We start from the raw sequence: 22,765 nt of genomic DNA, 5'->3' as shown, positions 1-22,765 counted from the left end.
CTGACCGAATTACCTATAGACTTGTTAAAGAATTAAATTCAAGTAAAGTACTCCACTTTTTTGCTTTGTTACTGTATAAATGAAGAAATAAATATAGAATAGAGGTACTTTGTATTAGACAATCACTTTTTTTTGTTTTCGTTCCACTGAGTGGCTATGGCGGGGTGATATTAGACGCAAAAGGGAAGTGGACTACAGGTCCACAATTATTTCGATTGGGTGCATTTTACACAATTTCTTTTTTTTCAGTATTCGTGTATGGGATTTTTCGTTTGAGTCGACACCGTGAGATTTCGTAAACGATGCAAAGGATTTGAAAAATAAACTGTTTTGTTAGTTATTTCTTCCTCATTTTTTCTTCCTCTAAATTAATTAATCATCGATTCTACATAAAGAAAACGACGACATATTGTAGTAAAATAGTTCTTAGTTTAACCGTGGTTTTTGTAAAAGGAATGGGGGTATTTTTTATTATTTTTAACAATGTGTACGGCTGCGGGTCGTCAATCATCCATTTTAAAGCCTCTTGAATGTGCTTTTAGGAGCACTTTGTGTTGTATATAATTTATTTGTCCTTTTTCGGCTTTAATGGAAGTCATATTTCATTTTAAATATGCATGAAGGCTAATACAATTTATATTAGGGTTTAAAAACCGAATTAATAATGAAACTATACTACATATTGCTTTTAATAAGTTTCATTACCTACCTACCACAGAGGACATAAATATATATATTTTTAATATTGGTTTTACGGCGTTGGAATAAATCCATCAAGCCAAATCTTCAAACAATTTTTTCACATTTTTTTAAGTACTGCGTTTAAGTGGCTTTCTACTTTGAATATACTTCAGTTATTTGTACTTAGTTCTTAAAAGGTTACAAGTCGACAGTACAATTCACAAAAGAAATATAACTAAATAGCTCTGTAAGACGAAAGACAGCCTGTGGCATTGGTTTTTCCTGCTCAATATTTTAAATCATTATTTCTATCATGTCTCAAACTTTCAACAGATAATTAGTAGAAACAATGTTTAAATAACAAAACTGGCAAACATTTCAATGATAATTAATAAAAAACACTAGTAATAACGGCAACACTGAGTCGGAATGACATCATGCAGTCTTTCGCCTAATGCGTCCTTTTTAATTTAATTACACCATCAGGGGCAGTCAGCCTGATGAAGAAATATTAAATTCATTTAATTTCATAATTTTATTCGTTTTGAGACCTGTCTCCGTGTTTCAATTTCTGAAATCACTTGATAAATTTGAACATGTATAAGAGTCAATATTTTACGTTCAACGTAAGGTTAACTTTCACGATAGATAGTTAGCAGGTAGCTATTTTTGTTTCACCGATAAGTTTCCAATGACATAAGAAATGTAATGTCCAATCAATCGTGGTATCCACGTAATGGACATTGGTAATCCACTTGTGATTGATTCGTTTATACAGTCCACTTTCCCGAGTTACGTGATTTCTTACCGGTAATAGTGTAATTACATAAAAGTATCTAATCCCAAAATGGGAATTTCTGGAGTGCAAGTCAGCTCTCCTTGTCATAAGCAACGTATTTGCATATTGGTAACTTTCGAGAATTACGCTGCTTTTGCTCAACAATAAATCTGAAACTAAATAAGAAATAAAAACAATTAGACGGGGCTTTAGATCCCGTTTTGCTTTTAGCGGATATCGTCGACGTTTTGTAGAAAAGGCGAAAGTGCTATTTCGAAAAGTTTTTCCGGGAAGCATGTTTTACTTTTTTACGACTGTTTTAAAATATTTACGTCTTGTTTCAATTCAATTTTAAAACTTAATTAAAACCAAAATGAATGTTAACATGAGACGTAAATATTTTAACACAGTCGTTAAAACTTAAAATATGCTCCCCGGAATGTTTTTCGAGATGGCGCTTTCACTCTTTTTACAAAACACATGTTTATTATGATATGTTAATAGCTCAATATCGCTGAAAAATCTCGATTACATTCGATAAAATAATAATAACGCACACACTCAACATAGCCCCGCACTAGGGAAGCCCTGTGTCGCAGGTCCCATGGACACACACATAGGCAATCACAAATTACACCCAAACTCACGAGAGAAATAAATGTAGGCCATACAAATATTTCTCCCGACCCGGGAATCGAACCTGGGACCTCCGCGTGGCAGTCCGGCATGGTAACCGTTAAAGGCAGTTAAATAAAAAACATACCCTAGTTTATTTAACTCATAGAACCAATTTGGGCACAGTTTTCCTGTAAGGAGATATCGTAGGTCATACTCTACCACGCAAGCTCAATGCGTGTTAAGGACGTTACATAAAATTCGGTCACCTTCTCCGATGTGTTGTATTGTATTCATCGCGTTGTTTTCCTGTATCGTTAAGAAGCCTGTCATATAACATGCATGTATAAATTTAATGCACATGATTTGAAAAAAAAAAAAACTGGAACTTCTAGACTTCGAAAACAGAACTGGGACCTCGTATTCTCTCTCCTCTATTCTTTTTATTTTCTATTAAAAAAGCAAGAAATACTCAAATCTTATTACTAAGATATTCTGTGTCGGGAAGACAAGTGTTACTTCAATGTTCGAGCTTTGTATCAATAATAAAAATGAAGTAGTGTAGTTTTCACAAAAAATAGTTTTTTTATAACATCATGTGACGGGATGAACAAGTCGTGCGCCTGATGGTAAGCTACATGCTTGTCCATAACAGTTACAGTGCCATTTAGAGCTTTAAATTGCAAAGATCTGAGGGGCACTACCACTGCGCCCGTCACCCTGAGACATAAGTTGACAAGTCCCATGTGCCTGTAATTTCACCAGCACCCTTACCTTTCAAATCCGGAACACAGTAATGCTGACATTACTGCTTGGCGGCAGAAATAGGTAAGGTGGCAGTACTACCCTGGACGAATTCTAACACAAGGAGCTCTGCTGCTAATAAATTAATATCATGGTAGTAACAACATGATATTCAATCAATATAAAAAGTGTTATTTTACTTATTAGATTGTTTAGAAAAAGAGTACAAAAAGAAAATAGACATAGGTCCATGAGGGCGACAGGTGAAACTACTAGCGAACGAGTTATCACCTTGTAGAAGTCTCCGGTGACAAGCCTGGCAGTTATTTCCGCCAAAGAATAACTTTAGCTATTAAAAAGTTGCCGGCTTTCTGGGCACGATGTCCCAAAGTACGGCTCTCGGGGAATTTTTCTAATCATAAATTTCCTAATATTTAAATTCTTACAAGTTTTGTCTAGCATTGTATTTTTTGTTAAGTGTTATATTACCCACTACGAAATAAAAAGACTTTCAATAGGTTTAGAAAAGAAAAAAAGGAAAATATAATTTAACAAAATATTGTCAATTAGATACAACATAAAAAAAGTCAAAGCCAAATTGATGTCATTTCACCCGAAGTAAACAATGCGTAACAATTGGATCTCTGTACCGACACCACAATAAAAGTGAAACTGAATAATCGATCACGTTTTGCTTTCTATTTATTTTGTACAAAAAGACGACAAAATTCTTTAAATTGATATTTTCTTTATTGTTTTATATATTTGCGATGCTTGATTTTTGAACTTTTTATACCTAATAAATTCATTAATATTGTTATCTAAATATCATAAAGTACAAATTCTTTACTCACTCACCGTTTTCAACAATTTGGTAGGCCTAACAGCTTATAAAATATAGAGTAAAAGTACAAGTAAATATAAGCCCAATTAAAAATTAAAATCTTTTCGAGTGCTTAGGTTTTCGCGATTATTACATATAGGAAATGAACCTACTAATTTTCCGGATCTAAATAGCGTAAGTATATTTGTTTTTTCAAACCAACCAATGTTTCGGACCCTTTACAGGTCCCGTGGTCATGCCGTCAGCCGATCAGCCGTGACAATGTGAAGGCCCGAAATTTCAAGTAATTTTATAGGAGCGTGAAAAACGTGCATATAATATTATTGTATAAAAGTTTTTTTCATATTGTTAGTAATTGTAATAATGTTCATTTTAACCTATTACTAGTAATTGGTTTTTTTTAATAAAAACCTTATATACAATAACGTAAGCAGGTTAGAAAGAAAAGAAAGAATACTTTCATTACATATAAAATTGTTTCTTAAAATTGAGTAAGAAAAGGCATAATGACTGTGTTTAAAGCAATACTAAAATTCTCTACTTCTGGCTCGATGTATTTTTAATGTTTTTTTCCTGCGATCATTTATTATGTAAAATATCGTGTAATTTACAAAACAATCCGTAAAAACTATAAAAAAGGTAAATAAAAAATTAAACTGAACATTAAAGAGATCGCTATAACAAGATAACTAGATACCTTAAAGAGTATATTAAAAAAACTTGCCTACTTTTCCCACCATAAGTGTATCATTTGATATATCTAGCATATGATCTAGTTAGATCAAGTTTCATTACTGCGCGGGCGCCGCACCACTAACCGCTAACGGTTTAAAATCATATCAACCATATCCTGGTTGTTTTTGCTCACTGCACAGATTGTATTAGCATAAATTACTGATTTGTGGAAAGATACAATTAAATTGAGCGAGATGTTCTCAGTAATCTCTTAATTGGTTTAATTGTCTTAATTTAAACAAGAGAGAGAGATGCTGTGATAGAGAATTTTCTATAACTTATTTTTTTTAATTCAACAAGTGTGGACAACTTAATCACATTTCTAATTATTATTTGTGTTCTTCTGAATAGAAGCTTTATTTCATATAAGCAGAACTCACGAATTTGATTTAAAAAAGTTATTAATAATAATGTCCGTATTAATTTGCATAATTTAGGATATTTTTTTATCTTTGAAAACTTTCCACCTCGCTATCAAAGTCGCTCAATGACATCCCTACAAAAAATTAACAATAAATAAATTAAAATCAATATTTTGATTTGCACCACTCACCGTTCATTTTCACACCGCAAAAAGTCCAAGCAAACATTTCACACAAATGAAAATCAGACACTATTCATCACAAACACTAAAGTACCTTACACAAAGTCAATAAAATGTTACTTAGGATTAAAACAAAACACTGTCGGCATAGGAGCGTGCGAGAGCGGTTGAAAGTGGCGTCTGACGACTCGGTCTGTTGGCTCCCACCAGCGAGCTGATGGGGAGAAATGGCTACCGAGCTAATTGCTGCGTCAAGTGTGATGTCATGGCGTTTGGGACAGGACCGATAGTGGAAGTTGTAATTGTGACGTCATTCTTTGGCTCTATAATGATGTATGTAAGCGAGATTTTTCAGGATATAAATAAAATATTTTTTTTAAATTAACTTTTTATTGAAAATTGGCTGCAGAGCCATCACCTTAAAAAGTAACAAATAAATAAGAAACTCGAAAATAATGTGGTAAGAATTAATTTTTGTGAAAATTTTACTACAAAAACCCGCTATTTTTTGAGGAAAGTTTGGGTATTGGTCAGGCGCTATTTAATTTCGTCATTTTGTAAGCAAAGCAGTTTAATAAATACCGTAAAACAAAATTTTCAAACAACCTTTATGTAATTATTAGGTATTCTTACTCGTAGTATTCATTATTATACATTAAATTGAAAATTTGTGCTTTACGTACGTACGTTAGGAATCTATTTTAGAAAACCTTATACTATTAAAAAACTTAAAGAAACGGTGCTTCCAAAATCGAAACTTTTTATAAATAATAATGTATTATCGTGTCATTTGTAAATATAATTTGTCATCAATTCTCTGGATATTTTATTTTACTATAATTTCTTGACAGTAAAAATGTTTACGATCACAGCTTCTTTGTTTACATTTTTTCTAAGCTTAAAAAAACGAACTTAACATCGTGGTTAGCAAAAATACGTAAATAGCTTATAGAAAAAAACAACTGTAATTACACTTGTCCTTCTTATAGATGATACCTTAGCAGTGCATATGAATAGAAGAACTAAAAGACAATGTTTTCATTTCAATAAAAAATCAGTGCAAATCATTACAACCAAGAAAGCGTAGTACTAGCGTTCTGTACAGACATACCGTCACGTCGCCGAAAGCGACTCTATTAATATTTCATAACTAAGTCGCGATAATAAATGGGATAAGTTATGGAATGTTTAATGGCTCATAAGTCACTATAACGTTTGAAGACAACAATTATTACGTAATATATATATGACAACAAGTTTCCATAAATGCCGGAAGGTATTAAAACCTGTCGTTAATCTGTAGAATAATCTACTTTGAACTCTTAAAATTTTTTTAGTAACGTAGTCTTTTTAGATTTTTTACCATTGTAATCTTCATCATCAACCGATTATACATCCCACTGCTGGCACGGGTCTCCTGTCAAGAGAGGAGCTCGTCGATATCGATACACAAAATAACTTATCGATGGTTTTCTAGAGTAACGGCTGATCTCAAAAGCATCTAATTCATCAGGAAGAGGATTTTTAAAAATCTGAGACGTGTTGGCCGCGCAAATTTGACAAAAATGTAGACCATCCTATTATTACTATGTTGATAGTGATTATTTTTATCAATATTTTTACTGTCCCGTTCAAAATAAATAAGCATTTTCCGAATAAATTTCAGTATGAGGCAAAAAAGGAACTACTTTGTATTGGACCACTAATGGTGGTAATCTCAGTACAGAGTACTAAAAAAAACCGACCTCAAAAGTAAGTGGAATTACGTCTATTTGCTAAGTTTTATTGAAATATCTCCTTGTTCGCCAAAGTACGGGACTTGACACAGGAGATAATAAAAATCGGTTCGCACTACTCAAAGTATATTGAAAAACGCCTTGAATTGGAGAATAGCAAAACCAACCATTAAAATAATTGCTCTTTAAGTAAAATTTAGGCGCTATTAAAAAAATGAATGTTCATGGGTGATCAGCCACCCATGGATTAGAGGTGGATGATTTTCTTCAAAATGAAATGGGATCAAAAAAAAGAATCATGAAAGTCGGTTCACAAACACCGGAGCTATCGCGTAACATACATACAAAAAAAACATACAGTCGAATTGAGAACCTCCTCCTTTTTTTGAAATTGGTTAAAAACAGAAACATAATCACTATTTAAATATACGAGTTTGAGAAAGTAAGGCATCGCACTTACATAATAAAAATTAAAAATATTGCAAACGAAAATGCATTTTTTTAACTCTGGTTCTTGTGAAATTTATTGGTTTTTCTGACCCCTAATGAAAAAGTTTGCCCACTTCTGGTTTAGACATATTTTTTATAGCTAGAGCTCTCTTTTACCGTTGGCGAGAGGTAATGTTGCTATACCTAATTAAACATATTAATTGGTATTGCTAATTATACGTAAATTAGAAATCAATCAATTGAAAAATTAGCTCTCTTCCACGGGACTAAGTACCACTGCTTGTTATGATTTTAATATGTACGGGTGTAAAGAAAAATAAGATAAAACAGAAAAATATTTTAGAAAATAAGCTGCAGTAGAACTCCTTGTGAAAGAGTTCGTCCAGGGAAGTATTGCCACCATACACACCTTGGAATATGAGCATACTGCGTTCGGCGTTTCAACGTTAAGGGTGCTTGTGAAATTACAAGCACATGGGACTTGTCAACTTTACGTCTCTGGTTGACGGGCGCAGCGGCAGTTTAAGTAGTAAGATTTTCTTTTGAGAATTCTTTGTTATTTAAAGATCTAAGTGGCACGGCAACTGTTATGGGTAGGCGTGTCGGTTACCACCAGGCACACACAACCTGTTAGTTTTTTTATTAATAATTTACTGAATTACGTGTATTGGTTAATTAGTTCTATTCGTTTTTTTAGTGATAGTTTCAATATTCTGTGCACGAAGAGTAGGTAATTATGTGTGTGTCTTTATTCATACAATATTTTGATTCGAGTTTTTTAGGTTTGTTAACATTGGAACGTGAAACATATTTTTTTTCGGGTATAAATTGTGAACCGTAAAGAACACGATACTATGGATTGTTTAAAAAAAAAGCAAATAACAAAATAATAAAACGCAAAGGAAATGAAACTATTTTTCCGGATTTAAATCGCGTATATTTGTTTTTTCAAACAAATGTAAATGTAAACAAATGTAAAGGGCCCGAAACATCGGTTTGTTTGAAAAAACAAATATACGCGGTTTAAATCCGGAAAATTAGTTTCATTTCCTATGTGCAATAATCGCGAAAACCTAAGAACTCGATAATAAAACGCAATTTAGACGTGAAAAAAAAATGGTTCCATTTTTAATATTTTCGTTCTTTTGTTCCAACCACATAATGTAAAGTAATGGATTTAATGACTTCAAGGACCTATTACCACCATCTACTTCAACGAGTATTTTCAAAATAGATCAAATCTAATTAAAATCGATTTCAAATGCAATTAACTATATAATGTACTGTAATAAATGAGAATTCCATTAATCCCGTTACGCTTATATGCTATGTACTTAATTTTTGTCTGTTTAATTATTGTATGCTTTCTCCTCTATTCTTTGCATATAATAAGTATATTTATGACAACGATACAATCACACCTGTCAGCTAGGTCAAAGTACAAAGTTCCCTGTCCTATGAGTACCAGAAAATAATTCCGTGCTCCACAAAGAACACCTACACCAGAACCAATTCTGAAAAGTATGTTTCCCACATTGGTCCTACCTAGAATCCCACCCAGCACCTTTTGATGTAGCGCCAACGCGCTACCGAGGTCATTAGTATTGGGAATCAAATTGCATGTAATTAAAAAGTCCCTGCCGTTTCCATATAATTAACTACAACAAAATGCCATTTAAATCGATTCTCGCATTCAAATGTCTTATGATTCGATCAGCGCGCATTGATAAATGAATTAATATCTATTGTTTACTTTCCACGCTCATTTCTATTCATTGCGAGGTCCCCATGCGCATATGGGCTCGCACTGCAATAATTTCTCTTGTCCTTTGGAAAGTATGAAAGTAGTTCCGGAATATTTTGGGTAATCGATAAACTAGAAAGTGTTAGGTATCCTTAAATTGCTTTTTGTAATGTAGCTCTAATTATTTACGTAGTTGTTTCACTTGCTTTTAAAAAAATCTTACCATGTATGCATTTATTAAAATGAAATGTTAGTAGTTTTCTCTGCTTACGAAGGACGTGTTAGTATTAGTAGACCTCCTTTTGAAAGAGTTTCCAGGGAAGAAAGTACTGCCACTTTACCTATTCCTGCCGCCAAGCAGTAATTTGAGCATTACTGCGTGTCGGTTTTAAAGGGTAAGTGTGCTGGCACGTGGGACTTTTCATCTTATATCTGTGCGATTTAAAGCTTTTAGTGGCACTGCAACTGTTATGGATAGCCGTGACGAGTTGCTCGTCCCGTCACTCGGTATCATAAAAAAGTTAAATAAATGAACAAAAATCATTACGGGAAGTCTGCGATGGAATAGCACTATTTAATTCCTACCTTTCCATCATCGGGAGACTAGACGTAGGCTATGGTTCAACCCCTATGTTGTGGATATTCCAAGGATTCACACGAAGCGTTACGCTTCCACATTTATATGGCGAACGGCTATGGAGTGGAATTCTTTGCTTGCAAATTTATTCCCTGAATTACTATAGTTTGCCACACGCAAAATAGGCGCCTTGTCGTCGAGTTGCGGACACCAGCCCGTTACACCAAGTACCAAGTACTATAGTTTGGGCCTTTTTAAGGCGCGAATGAATCGGCATTATTTAGATGTGCTTGCTCCATCGTCGATCTCTTCGCTACTGTCCATCAGGTGAGACAGAGGTCAAATGAGCACTCATTTAAAAAAAATACTGCTACTTCTGCTACTTCACTGGCAGTTAGCAAACTCGTCCAGGCAACTTTGCTATTGTTCTAAACTAGTTTTTATTTTAAACGTTTGGATACGTACGTTATAATAGACTTAAAAATCTATCATTTGTATCTGGGTTTTTATACCTTATACTTAAGAAAATACTTCTGTCAAACTATGATCCAATTTTTTCATTCAAAATAAAAGCAAAAGAATTCTCACAGATGGCGCTACGGCAAAAAAGTCGGTAAAAACCAAAACCAAAGATTCGACAACAAGCACATATAACAATTCGTGAGGTCCGCTGGTTCGTTCCGTGGCTTAGTTGGCATAGCGTCTGGCACGGTTTGCTAGGAACCGTCGGCGTCGATTCGAATAAGGCCGTATCGAAGGAACTTGTTTTAAGTGTTCGATCTTTGTATGAATAATTATAACAAACTAGTGGAGTAATTTCACAAAAAACAATTGAATATCATGGTGGTGATACATACCTGACATCCAATAAAATACTTAAACGCATAAACTTACCTCATGTCAAACGACGATGTAACCGATGATGTTATAAAATTGCCTCTGTCTGAGAGTCGTATTCCAGAACTGTATTCAATGCTCAAGTCAGGATTTGAGCAGACTTGAGTATGATTTCAAGCACTGGAAATACGACCCTAATGGCAAAGCCTTGAGTATGATTTTCAGTGCTCACTGCAATACTCAAGTCCTGACTTGAGTGTTTAGTAGAGTTCTGGAATACGACCCTGAAAATGCCTATTCATTTTAGTCTTGAATAGCCCCAAATCAGAGTTTTTGGGAAACAGATTAATATTAATATATTGTAGTGTATTCCATACATTTGCCGTAAATAAATCTATATTTAATACAAAAATGGACACTAATGATTATGTACATATTAGTGTAAATAAAATGAGCTTTTCATCTTAGATGATTTATTTCAATAAATGCGCTGTTATATAATACTCTCGGAAGAATTTTTTTACGTAATCACAACTGACTAATATTTTGATGTAAATGATACTGTAATTTATATTTGTCAAGGCAAATTATTGACAAATGAGTCAAAAATATCATTTACAACAACCAAAACTTTCTGTTTTGCTTCTTTAATGTCATCGTCTTCAATTAAAAGGTTCTTTTTCAATAAAATTGCAGTCTTTGTAATTATACTTTGTCTCGAAATTTGAATTCTGTTCTCTTCTTGACTCTTCGTGATTGTGATTTTGAGTAAAGTGAGCCAGTTGTGAGTGAATGTTAAGAATTCTTTGCTAAGTTTTTTTGTCAGTTGGAATTGTATGAGAATGTGTGTCCACGGTTGTGATGTTAGTATAGCGACTAATTTTGGATCGTTTTTTGTTATGATTGCGTGATTAAACACTGAGCTTAAAGTTTTCCAGCCTGCGAGTTGTTGATCTTTAGATTCCTGGAAGAAATGTGTACATAGACATTCGTTGCTACTTATAATGCAGAATTATAGAAACGCATTTTAACCACAAATACTGTAAAATTAAAGTAATATAAATTAAATAGTTTATTGCAAATGTCTACAAAAACAATAATGCGTACACGCATGATTTAGGATGATATATCCTGCATGATTTAGGGACAATGTTGATTCCAAATTGTAACGGTTCCATAAATTCGAAAAAAGAAATGTCCGTTGGTGTAGTTTGAATATTTTAGTAATTTGACAGAATAGTTAACTATGTATAATTAACTCTCTTTTTAACTAGTTTGTAGTGTTTAATAGTTGATTATAGCTGTGCTAAGTAATTGATTGAAAACAACGCAAGCGCGCGTTGTTGGTAAAACTTTCGCTTTCTCGACATTTCTTTTATAAAATCTCACAGGATACTCTTAATTACAATGAATGAAGTGCTAGTATAATTATTACGACACGAGTGGTGTCCATAGCGTGCAACGGAAGACTGTGGTGACATTAATCTTAAAGATTGATAGAAATGGAAAATTGCAGAGAGCGTTGTACTCGAAAGCTAAAAACCTCAGACAAATCAGTTAATAGAGGCGATATACTGAAATTGACCGCAAATTCTAATAGATAAGTTTATATTTTAACCTTATGATAAATTGTCAACCAAGTGTAAAAAGAGCATAATAATGGACTAGACATTGAAAACAGCATATTTGAAAGAATATTCTGGAACCTATGCTTGAAATTTGGAAAATGGACTTGGCGTATCTCAACTAAAATATATGAAAATTGTATAGCAGTAATAATACAGTTGTGCCTGAACTTCTGTGCTAGTAAAATACTGTTACAGAAGCTAGCCTCTTTTTTTATGCATTTCATGACCTTGGACATCCGGACTCTCCCATTTCCATTGTGTTGCCAGTTATTAATAGACTGGAAATACGAGCCTAATGGCAAGGACCTGATTATGATTTCTAGTGCTTTAAATCATAATCAAGTCTTAACTTGAGCATTGAGTAGAGTTCTGGAAAACGACCCTTAGAACTGATTTTTAACTCCTTTTCCCAACATTTGTTGAACGTACTTAGTGTTAGTCAGAAACTACACAATAGACTTACCCTGCAACACAGCATGACCTGTATTCTAAACATGAGCGCTCTCATAGCGTTACATTGCTGCATCATAGAAACCTGGTCTCCAAAGTCGTAGGACAAAACCAGCGGTGTTCGTGTACCAGAATTTAGCACCATGTATATTAGTTGAAGTAGGGACGCGCCTCGTTCGTTTGAACTGTCTCGGCGGAGAGATTTTATTACCAAGTGCGTTTGAATTTGGAGAATCGCATTGGGCTGAAATATTATAGCTTTTTTATCTGTGTGTTTGAATTTGAAGAACCAATTTTGGCCGCATTATTACAGCCTTTTAAAATGTAAGTGCGAGAAGTATTATATATGATTGTAATGAACGCTGTAAAATCTTGCTATCGCTTTTTACTAGACATGGGCAGTGCTTCGAAAATTAATGCAATATCACATTACATTCACGTAAAAGTAACATTACAGAGTGACATCACACCATCATCTACATCACAGACTAAAAATTAGATGTGTTATATATATATATATATATATATATATATATATATATATATATATATATAAGTAACACTCCGTGCTTATTTCCCTCCTTAGGTTATATTACCATCACTCAATCATCACCTGTTTACGACCGATACGCGCATCGAGTATATAACCAGAAATAGAGACGAAATAAGGACCATCCATCCCTGGCAACTCGTCAGGTAAATTGGCCTTATATCACTTTTAAATATCAACTCTCGCTTGCACTGAAATCACAAATTAGAAAACTGAAATAATACAGCGCCAACAACTGACCTGTGTGTACGTATTCCAAAAATATTTTGTAATTATTATAATAAATATAATATCTTTAACTATGGGGGCTGTTCTATTAGGTGATGTGGGGAAAAATATAAAACATATTATTGCAAAACAAACGGAATCACATTTCATCGGTAATTAAATATGAAATATGTAATTTTGCAATTTTCGTCCATTATAGTAAAGCTCAAGTTAAACTGGTCGATTTGAAATAAAATAATTGACGACACCCATCAAATGTTTCGAATTCGGGCTAGCCAATCGGAACACGGTTGTCACAGTAATGATTTGGCAGAATAGTTTTTGAACAAATTAAAAGACATTTCGTCACTATTTTTGGTTATATACTCGATGGATACGCATATATGCGATGTAGCTGTTTACTATTAAAAGGATTTATGTAACCTTTATATTGGAACTGAAATAAATTATATCGCGAACAAATAAAAGCTGGTATTGTGTTGATGCTGTTATGAGTCATGTTTAATTTTTCAAAGTGATTTGTGATATTACATTACACTGTCGCCTGATATTTTGTAATTACTTACACGTCTAATTTCTACGGCTCTCTTTATATAAAAAGCTCGTAAATGCTAGATACTATTATAATTCTCAAATATGCATATCGAAATACCTGATATTCATTCTTGTTGAAGTAATGCACTACGTAAGATAGCAATTGCAATGCTGCACAGGCGACTCTATCGTCCGGACTATTAGTGGCCACGAGTACGCTCGCTAAGAAACCGGCTCGGTTTATGTACGTCATTAGCACTGGGAAGAGTTATTAATTGTTTTATATGTTTTGTATGGTTATATTGGTAATACTCTAACGGGTTTTAACTGCGTCTGTTGCCGAACGGCTATCATGCTAGACTATCACGCAGAGGTCTCAGGTTCGATTCCCGGGCCGGGAGAAATATGTGTATGGCTTATATTTAGTTCTCTCGTGAGTTTGGGTGTAATTTGTGGTTGTCTACGTGTGTGTCCATGGCACCCGCGATACAGGGTCTCCCTAGTGCGGGGCTTATTACGTTAAATTTATTTATAAGGTTATATTTTCGAAATTATTAAAATATTTGTAATATTTATTACGATACGAAGTATATTCATATAATATACGGAGTTTCGTATTTACGATAAGTTAATTTGTACAGGGATAGTCACAAGTATTTAGAAACTCGTAATACTTGTGGTAAATGTATTCGTGTTTAGATATTTGTAGGATAGCCCGCACTAGGGAAACCCTGTATCGCGAGTGCCATGGGCACACACATAGACAATCACAAATTACAACCAAACTCACGAGAGAAATAAATGTAGGCCATACAAATATTTCTTCCGGCACGGGAATCGAACCCGGGACCCCTTACGTGGCAGTCCAGAATGGTAACCATTCGGCCACATAGGCAGTAAAATTTTCGTACTAAATTTAGTATTTCTCATTACAATATTTATGAACTTCACCAAAATTATGGGTTAATTGTTCTTTATAAATTTAAAGGTTTGCATATAACATAAAAACAGCAATCTAATACACATGAGACTTATCTGTCCATCTGGTTTATTCAGTTTGTAAGCCACTGATGGAAAGTGAAGAAACAGTCTACTTTAAGACCACTATGTTGAATCCCTTTGTTTTAAAATTACGACTTTTTCGGCGACAATTATTTTGTGTAACATATAACTTTACGTCATTTAAAATACGGTTCGAGATTGCAGTTTAAGAAAGTGTCAGTTGGTGCCTCATCTACTCAAGGTTTCACACAAACAAATGGCTTCTTATTAACCAATGGCGTTTAAGGGCTACGTTATATTTTAAATATAAACAAAAGGTACTTACAAATAATTATGACTATTATGTTTTAAGAAAACTAGGCTCAAACTTTGCTTATCCCTTTTGGCTGTATTTTATTTTCGTTGGAATTACATCTGTGTGCCAACTTTTATTAAAATCGGTTAACGGAAAGTTTATGATATAAATGGGACCAGTACGGTGGGGCCCTCTTTCTAACAAAAAATAATCATCGAAATCCACAATATATATAATATTTCGCATAAAATATACCAAAAATACACGAAATGAGTACCTCCTCTTTTTTGAAATAAGATACAATCTTCACTTGCAAAAAAAACTTGTTTTGGTGCTTTTATGGCTTGAACATTGTTGCACACATACAAAATACTTCACGCCTTTGTCCCACAACAGCCTTCCACTTGCTAAGATCCTGACATTGATGTTTCGCCCCAACAACACGAAGCATTGCCTTTATACATGCTCGTCGGGTAAATGTACTCTAAAGCCGGGTACTTATTATCGAGCTGTAACCGTAACATGACAGGTACAGTAACGAGGTGCTAGTGTGTACGCATGAAACAGTCTTTACTCGCTAGAATGAGTACTTACTTGGTTATCGTCGGTTCATTGAGAACCGCACACGTTCCGCGCGCGGCTCGCTCGCAAACTAGGGATGCACATTAAGCCGGGTTCTCTTAGCGAGTTGTAACTATAACGTGACAGATACAGTAACGAGGTTACAGCGTGTACACTTGAAACAGTCTTCAATCAGACGGCTCACTGCGAACCACGTACACACTATGATTTTTGGTTACATAACATGCAACGGTTACAATTACAGCTCTCTAGTGATTACCCGGTTTACGATTCGATTTTTATGAAGATCGATTTGAGTGTATACGATCTAGAGATTTTTTGTATCGATTTATTTCAATGCGATTTTTTAAGTAACGCACACTTTAATAATAACGCACACTTTAAACATAGCCCCGCACTAGGGAAATCCTGTGTCGCGGGTGCCATGGACACACGCATAGACAACCACAAATTACACCCAAACTCACGAGAGAAATAAATGTAGGCCATACAAACATTTCTCCCGGCCCGAGAATCGAACCTGAAACCTCTGCGTGGCAGTCCGGCAGGGTAACCGTTCGGCCTCAGAGGCAGTTAAAGTAAAGCGATTCGACACTAAGGCGAATCGAATTGTCCAGTTTTTTTTATAATATCAAGTGACGCGACGATCTAGTCGTGCGCCTGATGGTAAGCTACACGCCTGCCCATAGCAGTCGCAGTGCCACACAGAGCTCGCAAAGATCTGAGGAACACTGCCACTGTGCCCGTCATCCTGAGACATAAGTTGATAAGTAAGATAACCCTTCAAAACCTGAACGCAGTAATGCTAACATACTGCTTGGCGGCAGAAATAGGTAAGGTGGCAGTACTACCCTGGACGAACTCTTTGACAATGAGCTAAATCTAAACTACTACTAAAACTGGTCGTATTCATAATTTGAACATAACAGTCTCTTTCTGAATCCCTATTAAATCGTAAGACTAATCCTATTTTATATCGATCTGCAAGAAAAGGAGTTTGATAACAAATAAGTACAATAAGTCTACAGTATTTGGCGATTGTCTCTACTTCTGTGCCATCGGAAAAACTTTTTTGCTGGCTAATATCACTCTAAATGAAAGTCGTAACCGATTGAAGCCAAAAAGTCTGTTAAAATTATTATTTCTTTAACAAAATTAATTTTGAAACAAAATTGATTTTTATAAGATCGATACAGGAGTATACGGTCTGATCTGTGGATCGATTCAGAGGCATATGTTCCATTACGATCCGGAAAACCGATTCAAATAAAAAATCGTGCATCCCTATCGTGAACCGACACTGATTTTTAGTAATACTTATAACATGCAACTGTGACGGTTACACCTCGCTAGTGAGTATCCGGCTTTTAGCTTTAGGACATACTTATTTCATCATGGTAAGTTTGCCTTGGTCGGGACTTACTGACTTACCGCTAGTAATATAGTAAAATACTAACCTCGATTATCATTTTGGTTGTTTGCTAATCCCAGTAAGCACAAACTTAGTTTTAGGCAAACAAATTCGTAATGATATTTTGTCTGTACTTCGCTGTGTTCGGAATTTTTAACGAATATTGTGGTTATGAGTACAGCGATTTTAAGACATGTATCTGGGTCTATTTCGGGGGGAAGCAGGGTTGTGGCTATGTCTAGGAGGTAGCAGATGTTTGTGTCTAGAAAATAAAGGTGTTTTTATTGACATTTGTGAGATTTGGTATTATGTTTTTGTCGTGCCAAAATGTCGTTTATATGACCGGACAGGAATATATGGGAAAAAATATTTTATATTTTATTAAGGCTATCTGCGCAAAAATGGTGTAATCCACATTTTTTTTTCTACAATATTACTCTTAATGGTCCTAAAGTATACATATAATTACTATATGTATTTTGAATGCTAATTTCATGTATGCAAAAAAATAATAATTGTGTATTGGTGATATAATAATATATGATTACTTTATATAAAATTAATTTGGCTAATTTTGAATTTCTCATTATCTTCTATATGCATTTAATGGAGTTACCTCACGGATAGCCTCAATAAATGTAATTTTTCTTTCGAAAAGTAAATTATAATCATGTATATTTCTTTGTTGGGTATCGATCTGGTCTGTATAGACATTTTTCACCTTCCTTATTTTTAGAAAAGTTTAAGTTTTGTTTTGTATTTTTTTAAACACGACAACTACAGAGTTAGTTAACAAAAAGTAATAAATTCCAAAAAATTCAAAACGGTGTCGGCATTGTGAAGGCGCGCAAGTTGTCTTACGATAGCCAGGTTGTTTCCACAAATTAAGGAAATAACTAAATGGTCTCAACTCAATATCATCAGTATACCGAAATATACCTACCAGCAATAAAGAGACTCAGACTAACGCCTTTATGGAGTCTGTGTTCGTGAACCCAGTGAAGGCGTTTGTGTTCATTTTTTTAATTTTATTTGAGGCAAAACACGTGTCTGTGTATGCAGTTACGCTTACGTTTTTTATTTTATGCGGAGACAGTGGGAAAAACAACTGCATGAAAAATATTTAACAAAAGCGCAGCTATTTTGCACGATTTAACCTTCATTGTGTTCGCGTAGTAGAAAGTAGAAAATTTACATAATTTTTTAAGACCTACCAATTTCAGAGTGATAATCAATCAACGTTTTAGACAATACTCCAGGCAAACTAGACCAAATTAACTTAGCAAACTCTTGCTTATCTTCATCGTCCCCATCCTCTATACAAACGTGGAGCGCCTCCATACAATTCGCTGTCACGTTTTCATTTTGTATTAGAATGTTTAACAATAGCTCCCAGACTATAGGTTCTGTAGTCAGCTCTTCAGGAAGGGAGTCCTCGACTTGAAGCCATTGTGATAACTATAATGTATGGACACAATAAATTGAGGTTATAACTAGTGTAACCCAAATTTTTTTTCTACAATATTCCTTTAAATGATACTAAAGATATAATTACTACTCTGCATGGCAGTCCAGTATGGTAACTGTTCGGCCACAGTTGCAGTTAAGTAGTAAAGATTCATATAATTCATTTAAGTCAATATTACAGTCTTATTATGTTTTCTCAACTTACAACATGAAGTCTCAGGAAATTCGGTATCCCCTGTGACGAAAAAACCCACAACAAAATGGCTGGATTATGAGTATAGTAGATTGAGGGATCGGGATGCAACATTGTCACTAGGCGGTGTGTAGCTTTTTCTAGGTATACTCTTTCGTCGAGCGATTTTAGAGTTCCGTTTGAAATTGTTGACATCTGCAATTTGGTGATTTTGGTGATCGAGTCTAGTCGTGTCTTTTTTGGAGACGGAGTAAAATGACATTTGCAAGGTTGCCCGTTATCGCGGCAGATGACGATTCAAATGAAACGTCAAAGTTCGACTACTTATTGCATAAGCGCGACCAATATTCAGTCGATAGTCGATAGAATATTTATCGACTGCAACCACTTCAAGCGGACAACACTTTCGTGAACTGTCATTTTACTCCATATTCAAAAAAGACGGACCATAAGTTCGGGGAGCTTCTATGACGAGTATAATAAATCATAATTATAACAAAACATCTAAATTGATGATATATAGTTCCGGACCTCATCCCATGTCAATAAAAAATATTATTCAACTTCCAGAATATTAGAAACAGATCTAAACATAAATAAATTCATAAATGTATTGAAAAACGACTAATTTATAAAATTACGGTGTAGGTATTTCCAGGATAAATTATAATTTAATCTCTGCCCCTCTCATCGCAACATGGAAAGCATTTGCGATGAAGCCTGTCAAGGTGTATGTGTTTGTTAGTGTGTAAGTATATCCATAAGTATATTTTGGTAACGACAACACATGCAAAGTATTGATAAATAAATAAATAAATGCTATATATATCCAGTGGCCAGAATGCAGGCAGCTATTTGAAGCTATCAGCGCAAAAGTGGTAAAACCCACATTTTCTTTCTACAATATTGATTTAAATAAAACATAGGACAGAAGAGGTTTATAGAGGTTTATAGAGGAAAATGTTTGGACATATGTAACGTGATGACGAATTTGTGAAAATGATAACTGAGAGAATGATAGAATGGAGAAAAAGAGAGGAACACCAAGAATAGCGTATACAGTGAACAAATAAAGAAGAATATCACTGTGAACAGCTATAAGGAGGTCAATGTCATATGATATGAATCGTGAAGAGTGGAGGAGGCTACATCGACTGGAGCTCGGATCTATAGGATGTTAATTACCAGTGATCAGAATTTACAGAGCTAATCTACCTACAGTATGAACGTTTTCTTAGTATGGACATTTCGTCATCAATGCGTATAAAATTTCTTTTTGTTTTACTGTATATTTTCTAAACAGTCGAAAATATAGGTTATCTATAATTTATTTTTTAAATAGCTAAAGTATTTAAATACGTAAGTACTTATAGAATTACAACCATAACAATATTATTTTTTGAGACAATATTTTGTAGCAAATACTTATTAGGAATTAATAATTTGTCGCCAATGTACTTAAATTTCAATAAATAATACGCATATCATTTCCGAAAAGTCCTGGTATTTGTATGAAGGAATGTCCTCGTTATTCTTTAGTTTAGCTAAATTAAGTCCCTCAATTCCGATCACTGATGATTACCTTAATGATACTAAAGTACATAATAATAAAGCGAGAGTCTAAAATAGATAAATAACAATAATAATAATTTCCGTAGCGTGTCGCTTGCAGCACAAACGCAGAAAGCTGTTCTAGAATCTGAGTACTTGACCCTGGCTGACTGTGCCATATTGCCGGGCAATACCGCCTCACCCATTTAAAAATTCAAAATATTTTAGGCCAAGGGAGAGGCGAGAGTCTAAAATAGATAAATAATAATAATAACGCACATACTCATAGCAGTACTAGGGACAATTTGTATTGCGTGTGCCATGGACACACACGTAGACAACCACAAATTACACCCAAACTCACGAGAGAAATAAATGTAGGCCATTCAAATATTTATCCCGGCCCGGGAATCGAACACGGGACCTCTTGCGTGGCAGACCATCATGGTAACCGTTCGGCCACGGAGGCAGACGGCATATTTATTATATATTTTTTACATGAAATTAGCTTCGAAATATACTCCCGGACACATAATTCCAGCCACCTCGCATTTTTATCGTAAAGGGCTAGTATACAAAAATAGTGTTATCATCGAAGAAAAAGTTTCCCCCGGTTTTGCAAATCCAAATTCCTAACAAGGACTTATGGAAGAGACGTTTAGTATACTATGTAGTTTCAAAATTGCGTAATAGTTTTTGATCAATTAATACTGAAAATGCGTGGTGGCTCGAATTATATGTTCGGAAGTGTATGTAATAATTATGTACTTTAGTATCATTTAAACTAATACTGTAGAAAAAAATTAATGTGGCTTACACCACTATTGCGCTGATAGCCTCATTTCGTCCTAAAATAAGCTTGGCTGTCTACGGGGGAAATTTTACCAGCCTTCTCAGCACGACGCCAGACAGCGTGGCGTAGAACAGATAAAAGTAGAAAATCCAGTCCACACTGTTTAAAGGATTTTTTCTTTGTATTGTTCGATCTTTGTATCTATAATAATAACAAAGTTGAAAATTTCAATTTTGTTTCATTTCTTCTATATTAAGTGTATTTTCTTTACTGTTTCCTATATTTGGGTAATTTTCAGGTTAGTTTTCTCTAACTAATTTGAAGTATTATTTAATATTCGAGTAAAGTTGCCAGCGATCATTGGTGTGTGTGAGTAGTGCTTACTTATGTTGTGATATTTCGTAACTGCGTGTAGCTAGATATTCAATATTTTGATAACTTGGAGAGTAATGACGTCACTATTAAGATTCTATATAGCCATGTAATGTTCCCTTACGTTCTTTGATGAAACAAAAGAAATTAAACGACGTAATAGTACTTTGTTCTACATCATGTACAAATGTTTAGAGCGGCATAGTACTTAACTCAAGCGAATGTGTTAATGCATTATATATCTTGTAAGATTTTTCGTGGAAAATTATGCATTGGAAAAATGTGCCAGCAATTACAATTTTTTTTTAACACCTATCGTGATACGAAACCTGTAACCTGTGATTGCCATTGTACTTTGCGCACATAGTAAAGGCATTCGTAGTTAAGGGAAAAGTACAGAAAATGATAGAACAGAGAGAGATAAAAAAGAGAGGAAAAAGCATGCGATTAAGAAAAAATTTAAAAGTATGGTAGTTACAGCAAAAACTAGCCAAAGGGCTTTGATGATATATGATGGAGGAGTAAAAGGTTTGGGAAGTCGCAAAATATGCTCCACTAAATGTGGAAGCAGAGGTGCTGTGGCTTCTTCAGGGCTGTAAGAAAACAAATGATAATTAGATAAAGATAAAATGTGACGTATTATCTGACAACAAAAATAAAGGTACTGTTCAGAAGACTGGCAGTTGAAATAAATGTAAATCAGTAGGCTGTAAGGTTGACTTTTCTGTAACTGCATCCCAATAGTTTGTGGTTTCTCTATTCCGTTTTGCAGTTCCACTAATCCCATCTGAAATTTGAAAAAGTAGCATATCGCATAGGAAACCACATACTGTCGTAACTCAAAATTGTGGAATGCAGAGGACACGATTTGAAAATTTAAAAAAAAAACTAAATTTTAACCAATATTATTATCGTTTATAAATAGATAATTGAGTATTATGTATAGGTACATGAAAATAATCAAATTATTTGCAATAAGATCCAGTCAGTTTTTTTAATTATATCAAGTGACGGGATGAACGAGTCGTGTGTCTGATGGTAAGTTACAAGGCCTGGCCAATATCATTCTTCATTCTATGCAATTTTGAGTTACAGCAATATGGTTTCATGTGCGATTGTTCCCATGCTTCAATAATACATACATTACTGAAAGTACTTGGAAATGAAACAATTTTTTCGAACCTAAGTCGCATATATATTTTTTTCAAACTCTTCCAAAGACTCGGACCCTTCACCGGTCCTGCCTGGTCGAAAAGACAGCCATGACCATGGGACCTAAGAACTCAATATTTCCCAAATGACTGTCATGCACAATTCGTTTCTACCTTTGGTATAATAAAGCCACTTGTGATTATTCGTCAAATATGCTTTTATCACATGGAAGTTAAAAAAAAATACGAACTAAATGAAACAAATTATGTGTA

General features: G+C 34.4%; 2 protein-coding genes across 2 annotated transcripts in view; both read right to left on the bottom strand.

The window, feature by feature from the left end:
• The window catches only part of LOC113230746, a 50,064-nt gene extending 44,945 nt beyond the window's left edge, over positions 1-5,119 (bottom strand). The window contains exon 1 of the mRNA XM_026464825.1: positions 4,951-5,119. Coding sequence (XP_026320610.1) covers positions 4,951-4,987 — 37 coding nt within the window. The 5' untranslated portion in view covers positions 4,988-5,119. The remainder of the gene's footprint in view (positions 1-4,950) is intronic.
• Positions 5,120-10,895: 5,776 nt separating this feature from the next.
• Positions 10,896-22,128, bottom strand: LOC113230827 (the record flags this gene model as incomplete). Its single annotated transcript, XM_026464923.1, has 8 exons — positions 22,007-22,128; positions 21,820-21,934; positions 18,638-18,820; positions 18,198-18,423; positions 17,012-17,242; positions 13,794-13,933; positions 12,377-12,607; positions 10,896-11,249 (listed from the first exon to the last, which is right to left on the bottom strand). Coding segments are annotated over exons 1-8 (1,602 nt in total), but the record flags the coding sequence as incomplete, so codon positions are not given.
• Between the last annotated feature and the right edge of the window lie 637 nt (positions 22,129-22,765).

Source organism: Hyposmocoma kahamanoa, unplaced genomic scaffold (assembly GCF_003589595.1).
Source record: "Hyposmocoma kahamanoa isolate Upper Pololo Valley unplaced genomic scaffold, ASM358959v1 64, whole genome shotgun sequence".
NCBI lineage: Eukaryota > Metazoa > Arthropoda > Insecta > Lepidoptera > Cosmopterigidae > Hyposmocoma > Hyposmocoma kahamanoa.
Note: the sequence above shows the minus strand (reverse complement) of the source record. Positions and strands in the feature narration are given on the sequence as shown.